Raw genomic sequence first — 18,515 nt, forward strand, 5'->3', positions numbered from 1 at the left:
ATGAAGTATGTCTGCAGTTCGCTTTCAGTTATTTTTTACGTGTCACCCCTTCCATAGCTTCACCCAATCTACCAAACAGAACTTTATCTCAGACAGAAAGTCCTATTTTTTTAATCTAGTGCTCATACACCGTAACGTGCAGCGCGCTCCTTCAGCCCAGAGTATAGAGCCAAAGCCAAAATATCTGGACTTCCCTAGGGCGCTGCAATTTCGGGAAACTTCGAACCTTCGACTGGGCACCATTTCGGTGGCAAGACTCTGGTAAGCAGAAGTGTATTATGGCTTGCAAAGACACACGTTGGGCACTGTATAGTGGGCAATCAAAAACGTTTCCGTCCTAGAGTGTTGCTGCAGCATATATGCGACTTAGCACGACTCCTATGCTGTTATGTAAGCACATACACGTAGGCAAGTGATTAGTGTGACATACGTGTCTTTGCGACATGCGTGTGGTAAATGCAGGGACATGCATTGTTACAAATGCATCGGAACAGGACAAACTTGCTGTTATTCTTTCCTTGGTCCAACAGCGGTAGATATCCATCTTAGAATGAAGAATGTTCATGGGACAGCATGCTCTCGAACAGCACCGCTGTGGAACGGCGCGCTACAATGATTGCTGAAGTGAGGGACACTCGAGCAACCGACCTACAGTCCCGATCTCTTAGCATCCGATTATACCGCTTTCGGTCCCTTAAAAATCCCTGAAAGATCGACTTTTCGTGTCGGACGAGGAAGTGCAGCGGGAAGTTACGGACCACTTCACGCATCAGGAGGCGACGTCTTACCAAACGGTGCGTCAGGGGAATGATTAGCTCAATGACATACATCCTTCGAACGGTAAGTTTTTGATAACGCCTTATATATTTATAGTCTCATATACACAGTACCTGTTAATCATACTTACATTGTCTACACATTCTATTCTACTTGATTAACGTGAAGAAAATTGGTGCGGAGTTGTGCAACTTTTAATGGCACAAACAGTTCGGGAAAAGAACAAATCTTTCGTACGCACGTGGATATTTTTAGTTGTTTTGTACGTTAATGAAGTTGCCTAATAAATCTGTCCAATACGTGATATTAATATAACGAACACGTATTTATTATGAAGTTTCCTGTTTCAAAACCACAGTTTTTTTAAAAAAAATGCAGTATAATGTCAGGAGGCAAGGTTTTCTACCGACAGTAAACCATTTTCTATGTTCAGAACATTTCGACAGAATCTATTTCCTTGTGAAATATGTACAGTGCAGAAGACTGAAAGATGGTGCATCTCCGTCTATATACAGAGTGGCCCACTTAAACGTTTCAATGGAAATGTCAGTAGAACAGCAATAGATATTGAAAAACAACAAATAAAAGCTTGTGTTGAAACTAATAGTTGCTTACTTTTTAGAATCTCTCGTAGTATTTACTTTCGTGAGCCCCTGCCTTACATTTATACTCGCGAAAGCCGTTTTTTAATATCTATTGCTGTTTCAGAAATATATGCACCGAAATGTTTACGTCGGCAATCCTGTATAGTAGAAGGTAAATTCATTTTGAAAAACCATAGGACATATCATGTTTTAGACATATCATGTTTTATTTTAACTATAGAACTTTAAAGGCACTGAGATACAATTAGTAGGAGATTTCGCGCTTATGATTACCACCATTATTCACTTTGTCCGCTGTTCACCGTAGTCCAATTAAGGGATTGTGAGGCCTTGCTTGAAGCAGACCCAGTTCGATTCCCGATTTTCGACCATGAGCAGGCAAACCGGCCAGCCTGAGTGTGTTTTCAGTTGGTTTCCCATTCTCCTTTATACAAATGTCCGACTGGTCTCAAAATTCTTCCGCAGAGAGTACGACACACAAGCAGTTAACTTTCGATAACACATGGAGCAAAAAGCACACGATTCACAGATGACACACAGCCCTCACCTCTTCCCTCCCTTAGGTTACCTTGATGATTGTGACACAAAGTGAAGGGTGTGACGTAAAGATTTACATATTAGTGTAAGAATTTAAGAGGTTCGATTTGAGACACACCACGAATTTCTATGTTTTTAATAGGACATAAACTGCTTCAGTATCCACTTCATCACAATAGCTGAAGAAACTAATAGTTGGGACTAAGTATGCAATGGGTACTACGCTAGTATAGGGCCTTACAGTGTTATTATTAGTATTATTGTTATTATTATTACTCCTATTATTATGTTATTAGTGGCAGTGGTCAGGTACAAAGCAGTGATAGCCGGGCGTTTTCCAATATCTGTCAATTCAGAAGTAGGAAGTTCAGCTATCAAGTGATTTACAAACAGTAGGCCTAAGTACAGTCCCCACATTTACATCTATATCTACATGGATACTCTGAAAATCACATTTAAGTGCCTGACAGAAGGTTCACTGAACCACCTTCATAATAATTCTCTATTAATTTATTTGATCTTAAATGGGGATGCTGTATGTGGGTGAAGAAAGCGTGGCTAGGGGTGGAGTGGTGCATAGGAAGTTGGTTTTGTAACAAGTGTATATCTTCAATGTGAGTAGTTAGCTTTGTTTTCTGAGAATGCGTTGTAGGGAGTCCTTGCGGTGTTCTAAGAAAAAACATCATCGTACTATAAAAAACAGATTTATAGAAATAAGCTGTACCAGTTGTCATAAAAACAAAATAATAAAAGAGTCCAAAGAAAATTATTTTTCTTCAGGCACAAATGTTGATGATCGTGTGGCGGTATGTGTGGGATACTACCTAATATGTGATTTCTCACAGGGGTATTGATCTCTGAAAGTTTGAAAAGTAATGAAATAGACTAATTTTGGGTGTCTCGAATGGGTACGTAAATTTTCACTTCAAAAATCATTATTTTTCTAAGGGCAGATAAACTGACGCTTTGCGCGACACGAGACATCGAATGAAAGATGTGAAGAGCAGTATTTGTTCGGGCAGACAGCTAATAAACATTCCAAACCAGAAATTGAAAGTACCTGTCGGAGCCGCAGAGAAAATGCGCCTGGCGATTCTTAGGAGGGATACTGTCAGCCTTCGTAACAGGGTAAAATGAATGGATGAGAACACTGCAGGCAGCCGTGTGGATAACTGTAGCCGGACATTAAACCCTGTTCCGGATGACGCTAGGACGGAGAATGTGTTGCGGTAAACGTGCGTGGCCCGTGCAACAGGACGCTCGCGGCGCTGCTTATTAGCGGGCTAACGGCTGCCTGCGGCCGTAACGCCTGCTCGCGTTGCCGGCGTCGGCGCCGTTCCGCGCCTAACTACCCGGCAACACTCAGCCCCTCTCTGGAGTACACCAGGCTGCGTCACCGCAGGCGCTGTGGGGGACGGCCACTGAGTGCCAACAGGTGTTAGCGCCGCACAGCGTGCTCTTTAAAAGAAAATAGCAGTTAGTTGTACTTGTACAGATGCGCATGATACGAGAGGCATAGCCAGCAAGAAATACAAACGTTCCAAATGGTTTCAGGCTCTCGGACAAACTACACGTAGCCCCTTTTGGTGTGTGTCAGTAGTACACTGGGTTGCGAACATTTTTTAAAGAGAAAAATGATTCTTATTACTCACCTATTCTCACGTAGTCTCTACATCTGAGACAGTGAAATCAAGAAAAAGATACTCTGTCTTTCGTGGCTATATGAAGTCAGATTTGGATCTCATGCGTTTCACTTTATTTGAAGCGTCTTCAGTTGTCACTGTAACACTTGCTGGTTTAACAAGCCGTAATGAGTTCTTATGTTTCAAATTACTTTTTATTGCTCTCTGTTTTTGGGTCCCATATTATTTCAACGCATTACAGTAACCACTGACACCTATCCAAAGCGAAGCGCGTCTCCTCCAAATAAGACCATTAGCAGCTTCAAAAGACGGAATAGCTCCTACATTACTTGCTGAGTCATGTGCCATAAATTTGTGCGTCTAGTTGTCCTTGTCGATCCTTCCGCACCTGGCTCCCTCTTTGGTTTCATTGAATGTGGTCTTTACTTTTCTCTCCAAATGTTAGCGAGGGCAGAGATGTGTGCTACTTAGGTGTGTGCTATGTTGTAGTCACGAGTCCCCTGTCACCGCTGCGTGTTGCCGACGGTAAGGGATTCAGGTGAAAAAGTGGCCTGTACAGTCGGCCGCCAAATGGTGTGTCACTGAAAAGCGGATATACCCTGATCATTTGAAACATTATGACCACCCACCTAATAGCCCGTATGTCCCTCTTTGGCAAGGAAAACACCGGCGACGCATCGTCGCATGGAAGCAACGAGGCCATGGTAGGGCTCTTAAGGGAGCTGGCACCACATATGAACACACAAGTTCCCTAATTTCCGTATTCCGGGGAGGGAGCGAGGAGCTCAGACGACACGTTCAATCATATCCCAGATGTGTTAAATCGGTTTCAGATCTTGCGTGTTGGATTTCCAGCACATCAATTGGAACTCGCCACTGTGTTCTTCGAACCAATCCGTCACACTCGTGGGCATATGCATGGGTCGTCGGCTTCGAAGAGGCACCGTCCAGACACACTTGTACTCTGCCCACTGTTGAAGTACGATGTGAGATCGGCCGCAGTTCACCACCTGTCCTGTTTTAACGTTATGCCCAGCCTACGACATCCGACATCTGTAATGAGGGGTGGCCACCCAACCTCACGACGTACAGATGTGATTTCACCTTTTTTTGCATCACGTGTTGAAGACACTCACCACAGCACTCGTTGAACACCCCACAAGTCGTGCAGTTTCCGAAATACCGGTGTCAGATTCAGATAGACTGCGTGCCTTTCTCAATATACACATGGACAACACGCTCACTGATACTACATGCAACGTGCATTTGTCTGATTAGAAGTCACTCCTCCCCAGGTGACGCTGCGCACGCCTGAGCGGGTTTATATCGCAAGAAGGTCGGTGGTCGTAACCTTCTGGCTCATCATGGTAGTTGTGGCAGCGACAACAGTCGTCAGTCGTGCGAGTGGTGGGCGTAGCTTGGTGGTGCCCTCGACATGCGGTGAGGTGGATTTGGGCGGGTCAGGCATCATTCTGGAATGTACATCAGAGCTGCGTTCTCAACAGGATTGTGGCACGTTCTTAGCATTGTGTCAAGCTGCTCACAAGAGTTGTGGTCGTACTCTCTGGCTCCGGTAGTCTGTCGCCACGATGTTTTCATCGTTACAGTCAGAGGAAACTTTAATACTGAAACCGTGTTCCCTGAGCCGTGCACGGCTCGCGTTTATCCCATTTATTGTTTGTCATCTTCTATTTCGGTACTGCCTCATCGTTTTCTTATTCCATTTACTAATTTCATGCCTTACTCGCCAGTGAGAGGCAGCAGCAGCGCGTATCGATAAGTGCGCTGTCGTACCATCTCTGGAGCGACCGATAGTATTTACAGGTCGTCGTGTGTCTGGCAGTCAGTCGGAGACGGACCAGCAGTGCAGACGGGACGCAGCAGCAGTGAAGTCGGGGACGGAGCGCTGGTGAGGCGCTGACAGCTAGTGCTCGCCGACCTCTGGTGACACACACGCACTGTCCGACGGAGGGACGACCGTTGGTTGGTCGTTCGGTTGGTTGCCTCAACGGCCGACGTATATTTGGTCCTTCACCGTTTCTGTGCCTGTGAGTTGGTCAGTTGGCGTGGAGCAGCGAGGAAATCTCTGTGGCGCGTAGTTTGGCCCGACCCTCTGGTGGCCTCTCCGGGGTGTCGTAGTGTGTGATGCAGTTCCCATGGCTACGAAGTTCGTGACTCACCGATCATGAACATGGAAGTTGAGTTTTGACTTAATCTACTTGCCACACACGACTGTTCACATTGTGTCGTTGTAGTTCGCTGTCGGCTGTTGCGATATTTCCACGAGCAACAACGTGTGTTTTCAAGTTGGCAAATTTTAGCCACCCTCCGGTGGTACATGGTTATTTGAACTGAAATGCACAAGCGGAATCTTCTGACTGTGGCCGTTAGCGTTCCGTTCCGGTTACCTGCTTTGGCCGTTAACGTAAATTCAGACAGTGTGTTTTTCCCATCGTGTTGTGGCTGTCCAGCACGGTGTGTACTTTGACAGTTCAATGTATAATTGGTTGTGGGCGCCAATACCTTCCATGTTGTTCCATTGAACCCCTGATGTGTGCTGATCGAGTGAAGCGGAGGTTATCTTGTCGGTGGGTCCGTTGACTGTCTGTCGGTTGGAATGTCGTCGGATCGACAATGGTTGGGCCGACTGCCTGACTCACCTAAGCGAGCGTCAGTGTTTGGATTCCAGGCCGACCCTCGGAACTTCTGAGCGCCCTCGGATGTACTGCCTTCCCTTCTTTGTTCTTGTTGTTTGTTCTTGTATGGGTTCTAGCCGATTTTTAGATTAATGCTGTTTTGCCCATAAGGAATCAGATTGTTTGGGCCTTCAGCCGAACTAAGGAACTGTTTTAAGATAAGGCTTGCCTTTTAAATTTATGATTCTGGTTGAGTATAAGTTATTGGCTTTCAGCCGTTATTAAATTAAAGTGGCTTTGCCCTTAAGGCATGCGATTGTACGGCGCATTCAGACACTAATGAAGTTCCAAATCTAATGCTGTGTTTCTTTTTTTAAATTTTTCTTGGCTCTTGTAATGTTTGATCAAATAAAAGGCTGTATGTTTGAGTGTAACTGACAGCCACTTATTTTGGCCCCTTTCCACAACTACCTGTCCTGTCCTGCAGAAACGCGGGGCGTCTCATTCCCCAACATTCGGACCCACCAAAAAGCGGTAAGAAATTTCTCTTTATTGATAAACTGGTTCTTAGCGCCCTGGTTATAGAGTGATTATTGATGTGAATCCTCCGAAAGCTTCGGTAAGTGCTTAAGTAACTTGCAGTGATCTGCGCAGTGCTTAACCTTACAATTTCCTGGCTCAGTTCGCGTTATTTGCTGTTGTATTATAAACTGAGAAGAAGATCCGTTCTAAGCTTGTAAGTGATGTACACTGAAGAGCCAAAGAAACTAGTACAAATGACTAGTATCGTGTAGGACCTCCGCGAGCAAGCATACGTGCCGCAACATCACGTGGCATGGACTCGAATAATGTCTGAAGTAGTGCTGTAACAGTACGAGGGGGTGGAGATCCATTCTGAGCAGCAGGTTGCATGGCATTCCAGATGTGCTCGATAATGTTGGTGTCTAGGGAGTTTAGTGTCCAGCGGAAGTGTTTAAACTGAGAAGAGTCTTCTTGGAGCCACTCTGTAGCAATTCTGGAACGGAGGGGTGTCGCATCGTCCTATTGGAATTGTCCAAGTCAGTCGAAACGAACAATGGGCATGAATAGATGCAGGTGATTAGACAGGATACTTACGTCAGTGTCACCTGTCAGAGTCGTATCTAGACGTAGCAGGGGTCCCATATCACTCCAACTGCACACGCCCCACACCATTATAGGGCCTCTATCAGCTTGAACATTCCCCTGCTGACATGTAGGACCCACGGATTCATGAGGTTGTCTATATATACTAGTACACGTTCATTCGGTCGATATAATTTGAAACGAGACTCGTCCCACCGTACAACATGTTTAAGTCATCAACTGTCCAATGTCGGTGTTCACGGGCCCAGACGAGGCGTGAAGCTTTGTGCAGTCATAAATGCTACACGAGTGGGCCTTCGGCTCCGAAATGATGATGTTTCGTTGTATGACGCTGACGCTGACACTTGTTGATGACCCAGCATTGAAATCCGCAGCAATCTGCCGAAGGGTTTCACTTCTGTCACGTTGAATGAATCTCTTCAGTCGTTGTTGGTCCAGTTCTTCTTCTGGCCACAGCAATTTTTTGCATGCTTGTTTCGGTCTTTTAAAATCTTTGCAAACTCAGGCTGAGGTATAGGAAGTGGCAGACTCTCATGGCAGTGACCTCTATGACAGAAGGTGAAGTACTATTAATGGCTCAATACGACAACATTTGCATAGGTTGAGTAATCTCTTGTTAACATCATTTACTCACTTGCGTATTGCCTTAATTGCAATTAAGAGATTCTGATAATTGCCTGTTTTTATTACGTTTTGTTTATTGTGAGCTGTTGAATTTCAAGCCAAGTGAGGAGATTAAAGTTTGGTTCGGTTGAGTAGCACGTTCTTGTTTTATTACTAGTTAAGTTTTTATCACACATTGTAAAATCTAGAAGTTTTACGTGACTACTGTTACAGTTAACTGAGGTCGCCTTTACAGAAATATATTTAAGTTGTATTGATGGTTCCTTAGTTTTCCATGCTGTGGCCTTAAGTTCCACTCTGTGTTTGGCCACATTAGTCTACTTTGTTGTTTTAATTTACTTTCTTACAACTTAACTTACTTCAGAATTGAGGTTTAAGAAGTTTATTTGCGTAGCCATCATCAGCAGAAAATAGGGAAATGTTTGCTGCTACGTATTGAATTTCTGCCTGACACGTAAAGCCTTTTACTTTAAGGCATCTTTAGTGAGATCTAGAATGACACAGTTCCGTTTTAGTATATGATATTTGTAGATTCTAAAACCGTGCACGTCTTGCTTTTACGTAAGTAAGTGATTGCTTACAGTTCTTCCCGTTTTTGGTTGGTATCTGCGTTTCCTCTCACCTGGTCATATGTTGGAGTTCCCACTATGCTTGGCTTTACTTACGAAACATAATCACGTTTTCGTATTTTGAACTTCTTTATTCACAATTTTCAAACTGTTTGCCCTGATTGCTGTGATGGTCTATTAGTCTCCTGTTGCTAGTTGGAGATATTTGATAGAAAACTATGATTTACAGTCGTAACTACTGTGAGTTCCCTTTATGTCTCATCCACTTTGGTTTGTTTACGTACATATGGCCAACCTAACGAAATATATGCTGAAAACTAACGTCTGTTCATTTTTGTTATGTCATGCGTTATCTCGTAAAAGACTCGTACTAGAATCCTGCAACAAACACCATTCTAATTTATCCTGCTTTTAGTTTGTTAACGTCAATAGGCATTGTTCCATTTAGAAGAGTGTATGCTTGCACAAAAAGTACACTTTCTAAGATCTGTAACAATTTGTTTTTTGGCTGAAGTTACGAGCCCCTGACTACCAAACTTTTCTGTAAGAACCGTACATCACTAGCACTTTCCATTTCCGCAATGTTTGCGTTACAAGTTTTACTTGATTCGTCCTGTATACGCGTAATTTCCGGTTCGAGTACTGCCTTCGCACGTATGGTACTATTACTGCAAAAAGGCAGATTTTAAATGCTTTTATGAGCTACGTTATTAACTAGTTGTTATTGTTATATCGCTTTGAGAGAAGCAATCTGTAAGGTTTGCGAAGTTTTAACTTCCCGTTGATTCATTTGTGGGAATGGTTTATGATGTAAGGGCGATGATAAAGTTTCCGCCTGAGGGTATTGCTGCAGCTTCTGTGCAACCAAGCTCGACTCCAACGCTAGCATACAAGAACCGACATGTAGTCAAGGGGTTAGTGTTACTTTCGAACGAAAACTTTTCATCGCTCTGAAACTTGTATCGTAAAGTAAAAGAATTATTTTCTATCATTTAAAGCATGATGTTGACTAACAGAACTAGAACAGTAGTGGACGCAACCTCGAACGCTGTGATCGCTAGCGAAGTCAGAGCTTTTTTTTGAAAATCACACTACATTCAGATGGGGCAACGGCATATCTGCTTCGAAGGATGTCGAAGGCAAAATTAAATTTATTTTACCTTGCGACAGCTTTAATGCACGCAGACGCCGAAATAACGTCAAGAACTCTTTTATAGAAGCTTTGTGTTCGTTGGCTTACGCGGCGGTACGTTTTCCACCATTGCCCAAGCGAACATTGCCTCTGAGCTTTTCAGAGCATTCACACAAGGTTGGTGCCGGTGGCGACATCTACAACGTGTTGACATGAGGAAAGTTTCCAACCGATATCTCATACACAAACAGCAGTTGACCGGCGTTGCCTGGTGAAACGTTGTTGTGATGCCTCGTGTAAGGAGGAGAAATGCGTACCATCACGTTTCCGAATTTGATAAAGGTCGGATTGTAGATCATCGCGATTGCGGTTTATCGTATCGCGACATTGCTGCTTGCGTTGGTCGAGATCCAATGATTGTTAGCAGAATATGGAATCGGTGGGTTCAAAAATGGTAATACGGAACGCCGTGGTGGATCCCAACAGCCTCGTATCACTAGCAGTCGAGATGAAAGGTCTCTTACGCGCATGGCTGTGACGGATCGTGCAGCCAGGTCTCGACCCCTGAGTCAACAAATGGGGACGTTTGCAAGACAACCATCTACACGAACAGTTCGACGACGTTTGCAGCAGCATGACTGTCATCTCGGAGACGATGGCTGCGGTTACCCTTGACGCTGTTCACAGACTGGAGCGCCTGCGATGGTGTACTCAACGACCAATCTGGGCCCACGAATGGGAAAACGTCATTTTTTTCGGATGAATCCAGGTTCTGGTTACAGCGTCATGATTGTCGCATACGTGGCGATATCGTGGTGAACGCACATTGGAAGCGTGTATTGGTCGTCGACATACTGGCGTATCACCTGGCTTGATGGTATGGGGTGCCATTGGTTACACGTTTCGGTCACCTCTTGTTCGCATTGACGGCACTTTGAACAGTGGACGGTTCATTTGTGATGTGTTACGAAAATGGTTCAAATGGCTCTGAGCACTATGGGACAAATTCTGAGGTCATCAGTCCCCTAGAACTTAGAACTACTTAAACCTAACTAACCTAAGGACGTCACACTTATCCATGCCCGAGGCAGGATTCCAACCTGCGACGTAGCGGTCGCGCGGTTCCAGACTGCAGTGCCTAGAACCTCTTGGCCACCCCTGACGGCCAGAGATGTGTTACGACACGTCGCTCTACCCTTCATTCAATCCCCGCGAACGCTACATTTCAGTAGGATAATGCAGTACCGCATGTTACAGGTCATGTACGGATATCTCTGGATACAGAAAATATTCGATTGCTGCCCTGGCCAGCACATTCTCCATATCTCTCACCAACTGAAAACGTCTGGTCAATGGTGGCCGAGCAACTGGCTCGTCACAATATGCCAGTCGCTACTCTTGATGAACTGTGGTATCGTGTTGATGCTGCATGGGCAGGTGTACCTGTGCACGACATCCAAGCTCTGTTTGACTCAATGCCCAGGCGTATCAAGGCCGTCATTAGGGCCAGAGGTGGTTGTTCTGGGTACTGATTTCTGAGGATCTATGCACCCAATTCGTGTGAAAATGCAATCACATGTCAGTTCTAGTATAATATATTTGTCCAATGAATACGTTTATCATCTGCATTACTTGTTGGTTTAGCAATTTTAATGGCCATTAGTGTATAAAAAAGTAGACTGGGAATGAAGAACTGGAATCACTCAAATTTCTGACACTCTTCTTGACTGGTCATGGATCCTATGCCGCCTACTGGCATCAAATTAGTACGAGACAGTCCTCCTAGTTTGCTTTTGCTGAAGAATGCACGTGAGAACATGGTGTTTGAGGAGGTGCACTGTACACCTATGTTGCTGACACTGACCACCTCCAACTGAATCGGCACGAAGACGTCAGGGAAATATTGCGTTGAGAGAAAGAATGGCAAATACAGGAATCATGAATGCTTGGTACTCTGCAAGTTTGAGGTATTTGTTAAAGGTTATTTTCAATACACCATGATCTACTGTTGAAACGTTTACTTGACGAAACCGGCTTTCGGATTTACAACCCATCATCAGTAGCATCTGATACAGCGGAACAAGAAAACGGTATGCAAATTGACTTCAACTTTCCATTAGCCTCATTGTAGAAAGGAGCCGCCAGTGCTTTCCTCAAATTCTCTACGCTGGCCTACATTCCGTTGTCTGTGCCAAAATGTTGTCTTCATAGCCAGCGGTTCGTGTGAGCAGAGATGAAACTCAGAGGGAGACAATTAAGGGCTGTGTAGTGGGTAATCAAACATTTCCTACTGAAAACGATACATTAGCATCTTCACTGCCCCTGCAGAATGTGGCTGAGAATTGTCTTGAAGAAGAAACCGCGCGCCAGTTATGTAATAATGGCTGCATAGCTTCAGGCGAAATTTATCACAACGCCCTGGTACTTGGCTTGAGACACTATTGTTCTGGGTATCTTTATGTGCCCTCTGTGTGCTCAGAACTGAAAAGATCGACAGGCATACTAGAGACACTGCCCAACACACCTGTGCAAAACTTCATCCTATTTTCACTTTTGTTTCCATTTCGCGACTGATGGTTCCTTACTTTCCAAATAACCCATGTATGCTACTGCTGTAAGATCTTAGACAGTGATAATTTTTGATAACTTTGACGTAAATGACATATGGTGTAAACACTGAACTGACAGGTCAAGAGTCCACAATAAACGTCTTTCTTTATGTGTAGAATCATATTTATTTATATTTGTGAGAAGCCTTCAAATATGTAAATTAAGATGTTAGACAATTGGTATATGAAGGTAGAATACACAAAAAGTATAAAAGTGCAAAACGATCCCCGTCATGTCAGATTAGACACTTGTATATAATTTTGGTTTGGAGTCTGTGTCGTGCATGTAAAGTTGTCCAAGTTGACGTGACATGTTGAATCAGTTAACATATTTATTACTTTTAAGTGTTCTACCTTCATAGGCAAATTGCCTAAAACTGTAATTTACGAATCTGAATGCGTGTCAGACCCACACAGCCATGAAATAACGAAACACATGTAATGTAGACTCCTTGACCTGTCAGCTCCACATTTAAATTATATGACAGTTTTGGCAAACGTTATCAAGAATCGCCACAGCCTAGGATCCGAAAGCAGTAACACACACATAAGCTGTATACTGTGTTATAGGAAATATTTCAGAACCTTTCGTATGTCAGTGCTGTAGAGGTACATAATGTAAGTAGACCTATATTGCGGTGGCTGAGCGGTTCTAGGCACTTCAGTCCAGAACCGCGCGACTACTACGGTCGCAGGTTCGAATCCTGCCTCGGGCATGGATGTGTGTGACGTCCTTACGTTAGTTAGGTTTAAGTAGTTCTACATTCTAGAGGACTGATGACCCCAGATGTTAAATCCCATAGTGCTCAGAGCCATTTGAACCATCAGACTTATATTACTGCTGTTATGTGTATAGTTATCGTTTTGTAGAAATCGAAGTGCATACATTTGTTAGTTCCAGTAATCAGATGACACTGATGCCAGGTTATATAAGTGAAAACCGGTTTCGGGAAATAAACATTTCAGGTGCACATGATGTATATAAGAACTCCTGTAATAGAACTACACTACCAACGCCATTTCAAGAAAGACTTGAGTAGCGCATTATCTTATCCATCAACACCCGTCTCCTGCACTACATCAGGATGCGACCGAAGAACGAGGAGCGAAAAATCGCGAAACAACGCAGCGAAGGCAGCTGAGGTCAACAGGTACAGCAGCAGAACTGGCAACACCGCACGCTCAGCCATCATAACAACACCAGAGAAGGGGGCAGTCATGAGATGTGTCTCGCCACCCACGAAACTAGAACTGGGGTAACGCGAGTCGGCCTATGGCTGCCCTCCTTACTGTCAACAACGATGGGTCCTTGGAACAAAGGAATCGTTCCCTGCAACCAGGCAGCCAACGAACAACGGAAGGGGTAGATGCCCACCACAGCACCAGAGGAATTGGTAGGGCAGATCTATTGACTTGGGAACGATTGAGTGCATAGTTTAATGTGCCAAACAAGAACTGTGGTTATAATAAGAGTAGAAATAGATTTGGTAGCAGGTGTAGTTTTTATCTATATTAGAAACAGTATTTTAAATTTATTATTGTTATTATTAATAGTGGAAATATTATTGGTGATGGGAAGTAATATTGTGTAGTATAAGTAAGTAATAATGTAAATGTGTAATTTGTGTGAGAATCAATACATTCTGTGTTTAAATTACAGGTAACAGGCTATGGATGAATGAATAAATAAATAACAATTCAACTTACCCAATAACTCTTCACTCTAGCCAGTAATTACCAATCTGTAAACTTGTTTAACCAAGGAGAAGAGATGAAAATGACATAGTTGTCAGCTGGAACTTACCTCGACGAAGCCCTGGCATATTCTGACGATGATGACGCAGGCGGGATGAAGCGACGTCGCGCCCGGCACCAGAAGGTTCATGAACGACGAGATGGCGATCGCCGTCCCGAATATCCTGCGCACACCACCACCACCACGTCCTTCCGGTATCTACAGCACAGCTAAAACCTCCAGCATCGTCTGAGCCAACAGCTCTCTGAGCTAAATAGACCCGACACCACTCATCCATTCAATCAGGATTACATTAAATTAGAAGATATAACACAGATGGTGTCATACAAATGTTTTCCTCTGCTTACAGGAATAATCGTCCTGAAGGAAACTTCGGAAAGTCTCAGAACCAACCGACACATGCAGTCAAAGCCAAAGAAAGAAGAAAGAGAGGAAGAGAAAGAGAGACGACGCACCATGAAGGAACTATCCGAATCGGGCAGAAATCGATAGATGTGATGTACATGTACAGACAAACAAATCATTACAGTTTCAGAAAAAGAGAAAGAGCTTCACACATTGAGCAAGTCAATAAAACACTGATCCAACGCTGGCGCTCAAGCAAGCAGTAATTCGGTTTGGCATTAAGTGACACAGTTGTTGGATGTCCTCCTTAGGGACATCGAGCCGAATTCTGTCCAATTTGCACGTTAGGTCGTCCAAATTCCGAGTTGGTTGGAGGGCCCCGTCCATAATGCTCCAAAGTTTTTCAGTTGAGCAGAAATCAGGTGACCTTACTAGCTAAGGTAGAGTTTCGTCTTGTGCGGCAGGTATTATCTTACTGAAATGTAAGGCCAGGATGACTTGCCATTAATGGCGACAAAAGAGGACGCAGAATACCGTCGACTTATCGCTGTGGTCAAAAAGTGCCGCGAATGACAACCAAGGGAGTCCTCCTATGACACTCCTAGTTGTCGGACTGTATGGCGGGCGACAATCAGGTAGGAATCCCATTGCCGTCTGGGGTGCATCAAGACACGTCTTCACTGGTCATTGAGTTCAGTTCGAAGCAGCGCTCTCTGAAGACAGTTCTACGGCAGTCAGTGACATTGCAACGGGAAGACGTGTCTGGAAACACACCTGCCAGTGGTGGGATACCAGCCCAATTGTCGGCCGCCATATGGCTCGACAACCAAGAGTGATAGTTTGAGAAGCCTTTTCATTTGGTAGAATGATGCTCTTGGTTGTCATCCGCGACACCCTTACGGCAAAGTGGTACGTCGGCGATATTCTACGTCCCGGTTTGTTGCACTTCATGGCAAGCCATCCTGGGCTTACATTTCAGCAATATAGTGCCCGGCTGCACTCGGTTAGAATTTCTACTGCATGTCTTTGTGCTTGTCAAACCCTACCTTGACCAGCAAGTTCGTCGGATCCCTTCCCTATGGATAGCACTTGGGTCATTATAGACAGGGAACTCCAGCCAGCTCGGGTATTTGATGATCGAAAGCGACATTGAGGCAGGACTGTCACGAAATTCCCCATTAAGGCATCCAAAAAATCTATCAATCAGTGCCACGCCTAACAACTGTATGCATAGGAACCAGAGGCGGGCGAACGCGTTATTGACTAGACCAATTTGTGAAGCTCTTTCTCTTGGAAAAATCATCCAATCTTTCTGAAATTGTAATCATTTGTTTATCTGTGCATATACATCACATCTATTGATTTTCATCCCATTCGGATAATTCCTTCATAGTACATCGTTTCTTTTGTCTTAGAGGGCATGAATTGGTAACAGGCTTCTTAATGATACAACTACTTTTCAAAAAGGAAAAAGTTCATAATAAGGAAAAATAACATATATTTTACGTCTACGCACTAAATCAGACGCTTGAAATATTTATGAAGTATTACTAACCAAGTAAATAGAAGCATAATGGTGGTGATGGCAATGAAAAGGAAAAGAAAAGATGGTGACTAACGGTTTACAGATGCAACTAACATTGCTGACAGCTGATAGAGATACATATTATGAAATGGTATTTTCATTCCATGACGTAGGGGAAAAACGAGAAAGAGGACACAACAACATCTAGGTAGATGCCTGAACACATGAACATTTACTTAAGTCGACGTATAAAATGTGGAACGGAGAGGTAACAGAAAGAATAGATGACAAAATCCTTACCACTAGAAGTGATAGGTTGGTTTGATATATAATAAGACTTTTGACATCAATAAATTTGTACACGAAGTTAAAATTGGAGGTAGATAGATAGTCAGAAAGAAGGGGAGAGGGAGAGAGGGAGAGAGAGAGAGAGAGAGAGAGAGAGAGAGAGAGAGAGAGAGAGAGAGAGAGTAGACACGAGGACACACGAGGACATGAAACAGTTTTTACAGATACGATCTGATAATTCTGTGAGTCGTATTGCTCGTATAATTTCATATGTTGTGTAATATTACATGTTCGACTTGGTTCCCACTATTGCTAAATTCTTATTTTGAGAACTGTGCGGCTCAGAATATTCATTAATGTAACTCCAAGATCAGTAGTTACACGATTTTTATTCTAGCCTGTTCTCCCTTTTTGTTTTAATTCCCTTAATGTAGGGAGTGTTCTCATCATTTGCGGTGAAGTAACGTTGCAAAAACCTAAAAGCAGAAGATGATATGAGTCTAGCACTGTATTGAGTAGTCTTTTGTGTAAATGTTTCAGGTAACGTAAAACTGTCCACCTGTGTGACTGAGATATTACTTTGTGACAAAACATAGCTTTTTATTCTTAAACACGCCAAGTCACGTCACTCTTCAGCATATAGCTCTACTTCTGTGGCTACCATTAGAGATAGAAGCCGCTGACCACAAAGCCATTTTGTTTCTTAGTGGAAAAACGAGTCAATAGGTTTCCTGGAAATTTTATGCTATAGTTAATAAATTTGACGAGATGCCTAACTGAAAGTAAGTTGATATAAATTTGCAGGCCATACTGCATAAGAATAATACTTCATAATTTTTTTTCTGCCACTGGAAAGTGAATTAGTTGTTTCCTTAAATAAGAAACGTAACTTTCGTGACAGCACACATACCTGCGGAAACAAGTGTAACAATTGAAATAGCAGAGACCAAGTTTCATTACTGAATTTATGGGCATTTATGATTGGTTTGGTAAAAAAGACAAAGTTTTATTCCCAATATAACATTTTTTTTCTAAGTATAGCTTACAGTTTCTCAGACTACTGTACCAAATGTGTCATGGCTGTTTTTTCCCTTGCAACTGAACTTAGTCCTAGCAGTCTTAGCTAATTACCTTGCTTAGAGACTTTTGAAATATTCTGCGACAAACGAATGCTGAAGATTAGACGGGTAGATTACGTAACTAATAATGAGGTACTGGATAGAATTGGAGAGAAGAGAAATTTCTGGTACGACTTAACTACAGGAAGGGATCGCTTGGCAGGACACATTCTGAGGCATCAAGGGATCAGCAATGTAGTGTGTGGCTAGGGCCTGCAGTCGGTTAGACCGTTCGCCTGGTGCAAGTCTTTCGAGTTGACGCCACTGCGGCGACTTGCGCGTCGATGGGAATGAAATAACGATGATTAGGACAACACAGCACCCAGTCCCTGGGTCGAGAAAATCTCCGACCTAGCAGGAAATCGAACCCGGACCCTTATGATTGACAGTCTGTCACGCTGACCACTCAGCTACCGGGGGCAGACACCAATGTAGTACTGGAGTCGAGCGTGGGGGGGGGGGCGGTAAAAATCGTAGAGGGAGACCAGGAGATGAATACAGTAAGTAGATTCAGAAGGAAGTAGATTGCAGTAATTACTCGAAGATGAAGAGACTTGCACAGGATAGAGTAGCATGGAAAGGTGCATCAAAAACCAGTCTTTGGACTGAAGACAACAAAGACAAAAGAGGATATTAAGTGTATGTGTTGTGAGCCATTTTCTTCTCTTACGGTTCCACTAAACAAATACGTAAACGTTCGAGTAATGTGGACTAGATACTTTGTATCCATGTCTGACAAATTCAGTTTCGTGTCACTTAAGAAAATGTGTTACAGCGTTTTTGAGCCTTTCTGAATGATACAGGATAGAAATTCGTAAAGTAGCTAAAATTGATAGATATAGTGGTCAATACCAATATCAGTTTTGAAGTTTACGTTCTCTGTATCAGACTTCATGCCGCAAGGTTTATCCGAGCTTGCGGTGGGGAGTACTTAGTGACAATCAATATTCCATATTCCGAATACCTCATTGCACGTATAAATTCTATTGCTATCAAGATCAAAGGATACAAGTTAAAACATTCCATATATGTGAAAATTAAATATCGCAGTATAAATTTCTATAAAGTTGTCTCACAATAGATGCTGAGAGTGTCTCAAAGTTACCCAGTTTAACGGTACATAAAACAATAAACAGCAATCCAGTGAAAATGGCAAGGCAAGAGTAAGTTATAGTGGTGATATTAAGGCTGAGCGTAGAAAAATAATTACAATCTGCTTTCCGTCT

At 43.3% G+C, this 18,515-nt stretch overlaps 1 protein-coding gene across 1 annotated transcript in view; it reads right to left on the minus strand.

Moving 5' to 3' along the window:
• LOC126278974 (vesicular glutamate transporter 1) overlaps nt 1-18,515 on the minus strand; it is an 885,812-nt gene that overhangs the window by 111,307 nt on the left and 755,990 nt on the right. Inside the window, exon 7 of the mRNA XM_049979269.1 lies at nt 14,062-14,176. Coding sequence (XP_049835226.1) covers nt 14,062-14,176 — 115 coding nt within the window. The remainder of the gene's footprint in view (nt 1-14,061; nt 14,177-18,515) is intronic.

The sequence above is a fragment of the Schistocerca gregaria genome, chromosome 6 (assembly GCF_023897955.1).
Source record: "Schistocerca gregaria isolate iqSchGreg1 chromosome 6, iqSchGreg1.2, whole genome shotgun sequence".
Classification (NCBI taxonomy): domain Eukaryota; kingdom Metazoa; phylum Arthropoda; class Insecta; order Orthoptera; family Acrididae; genus Schistocerca; species Schistocerca gregaria.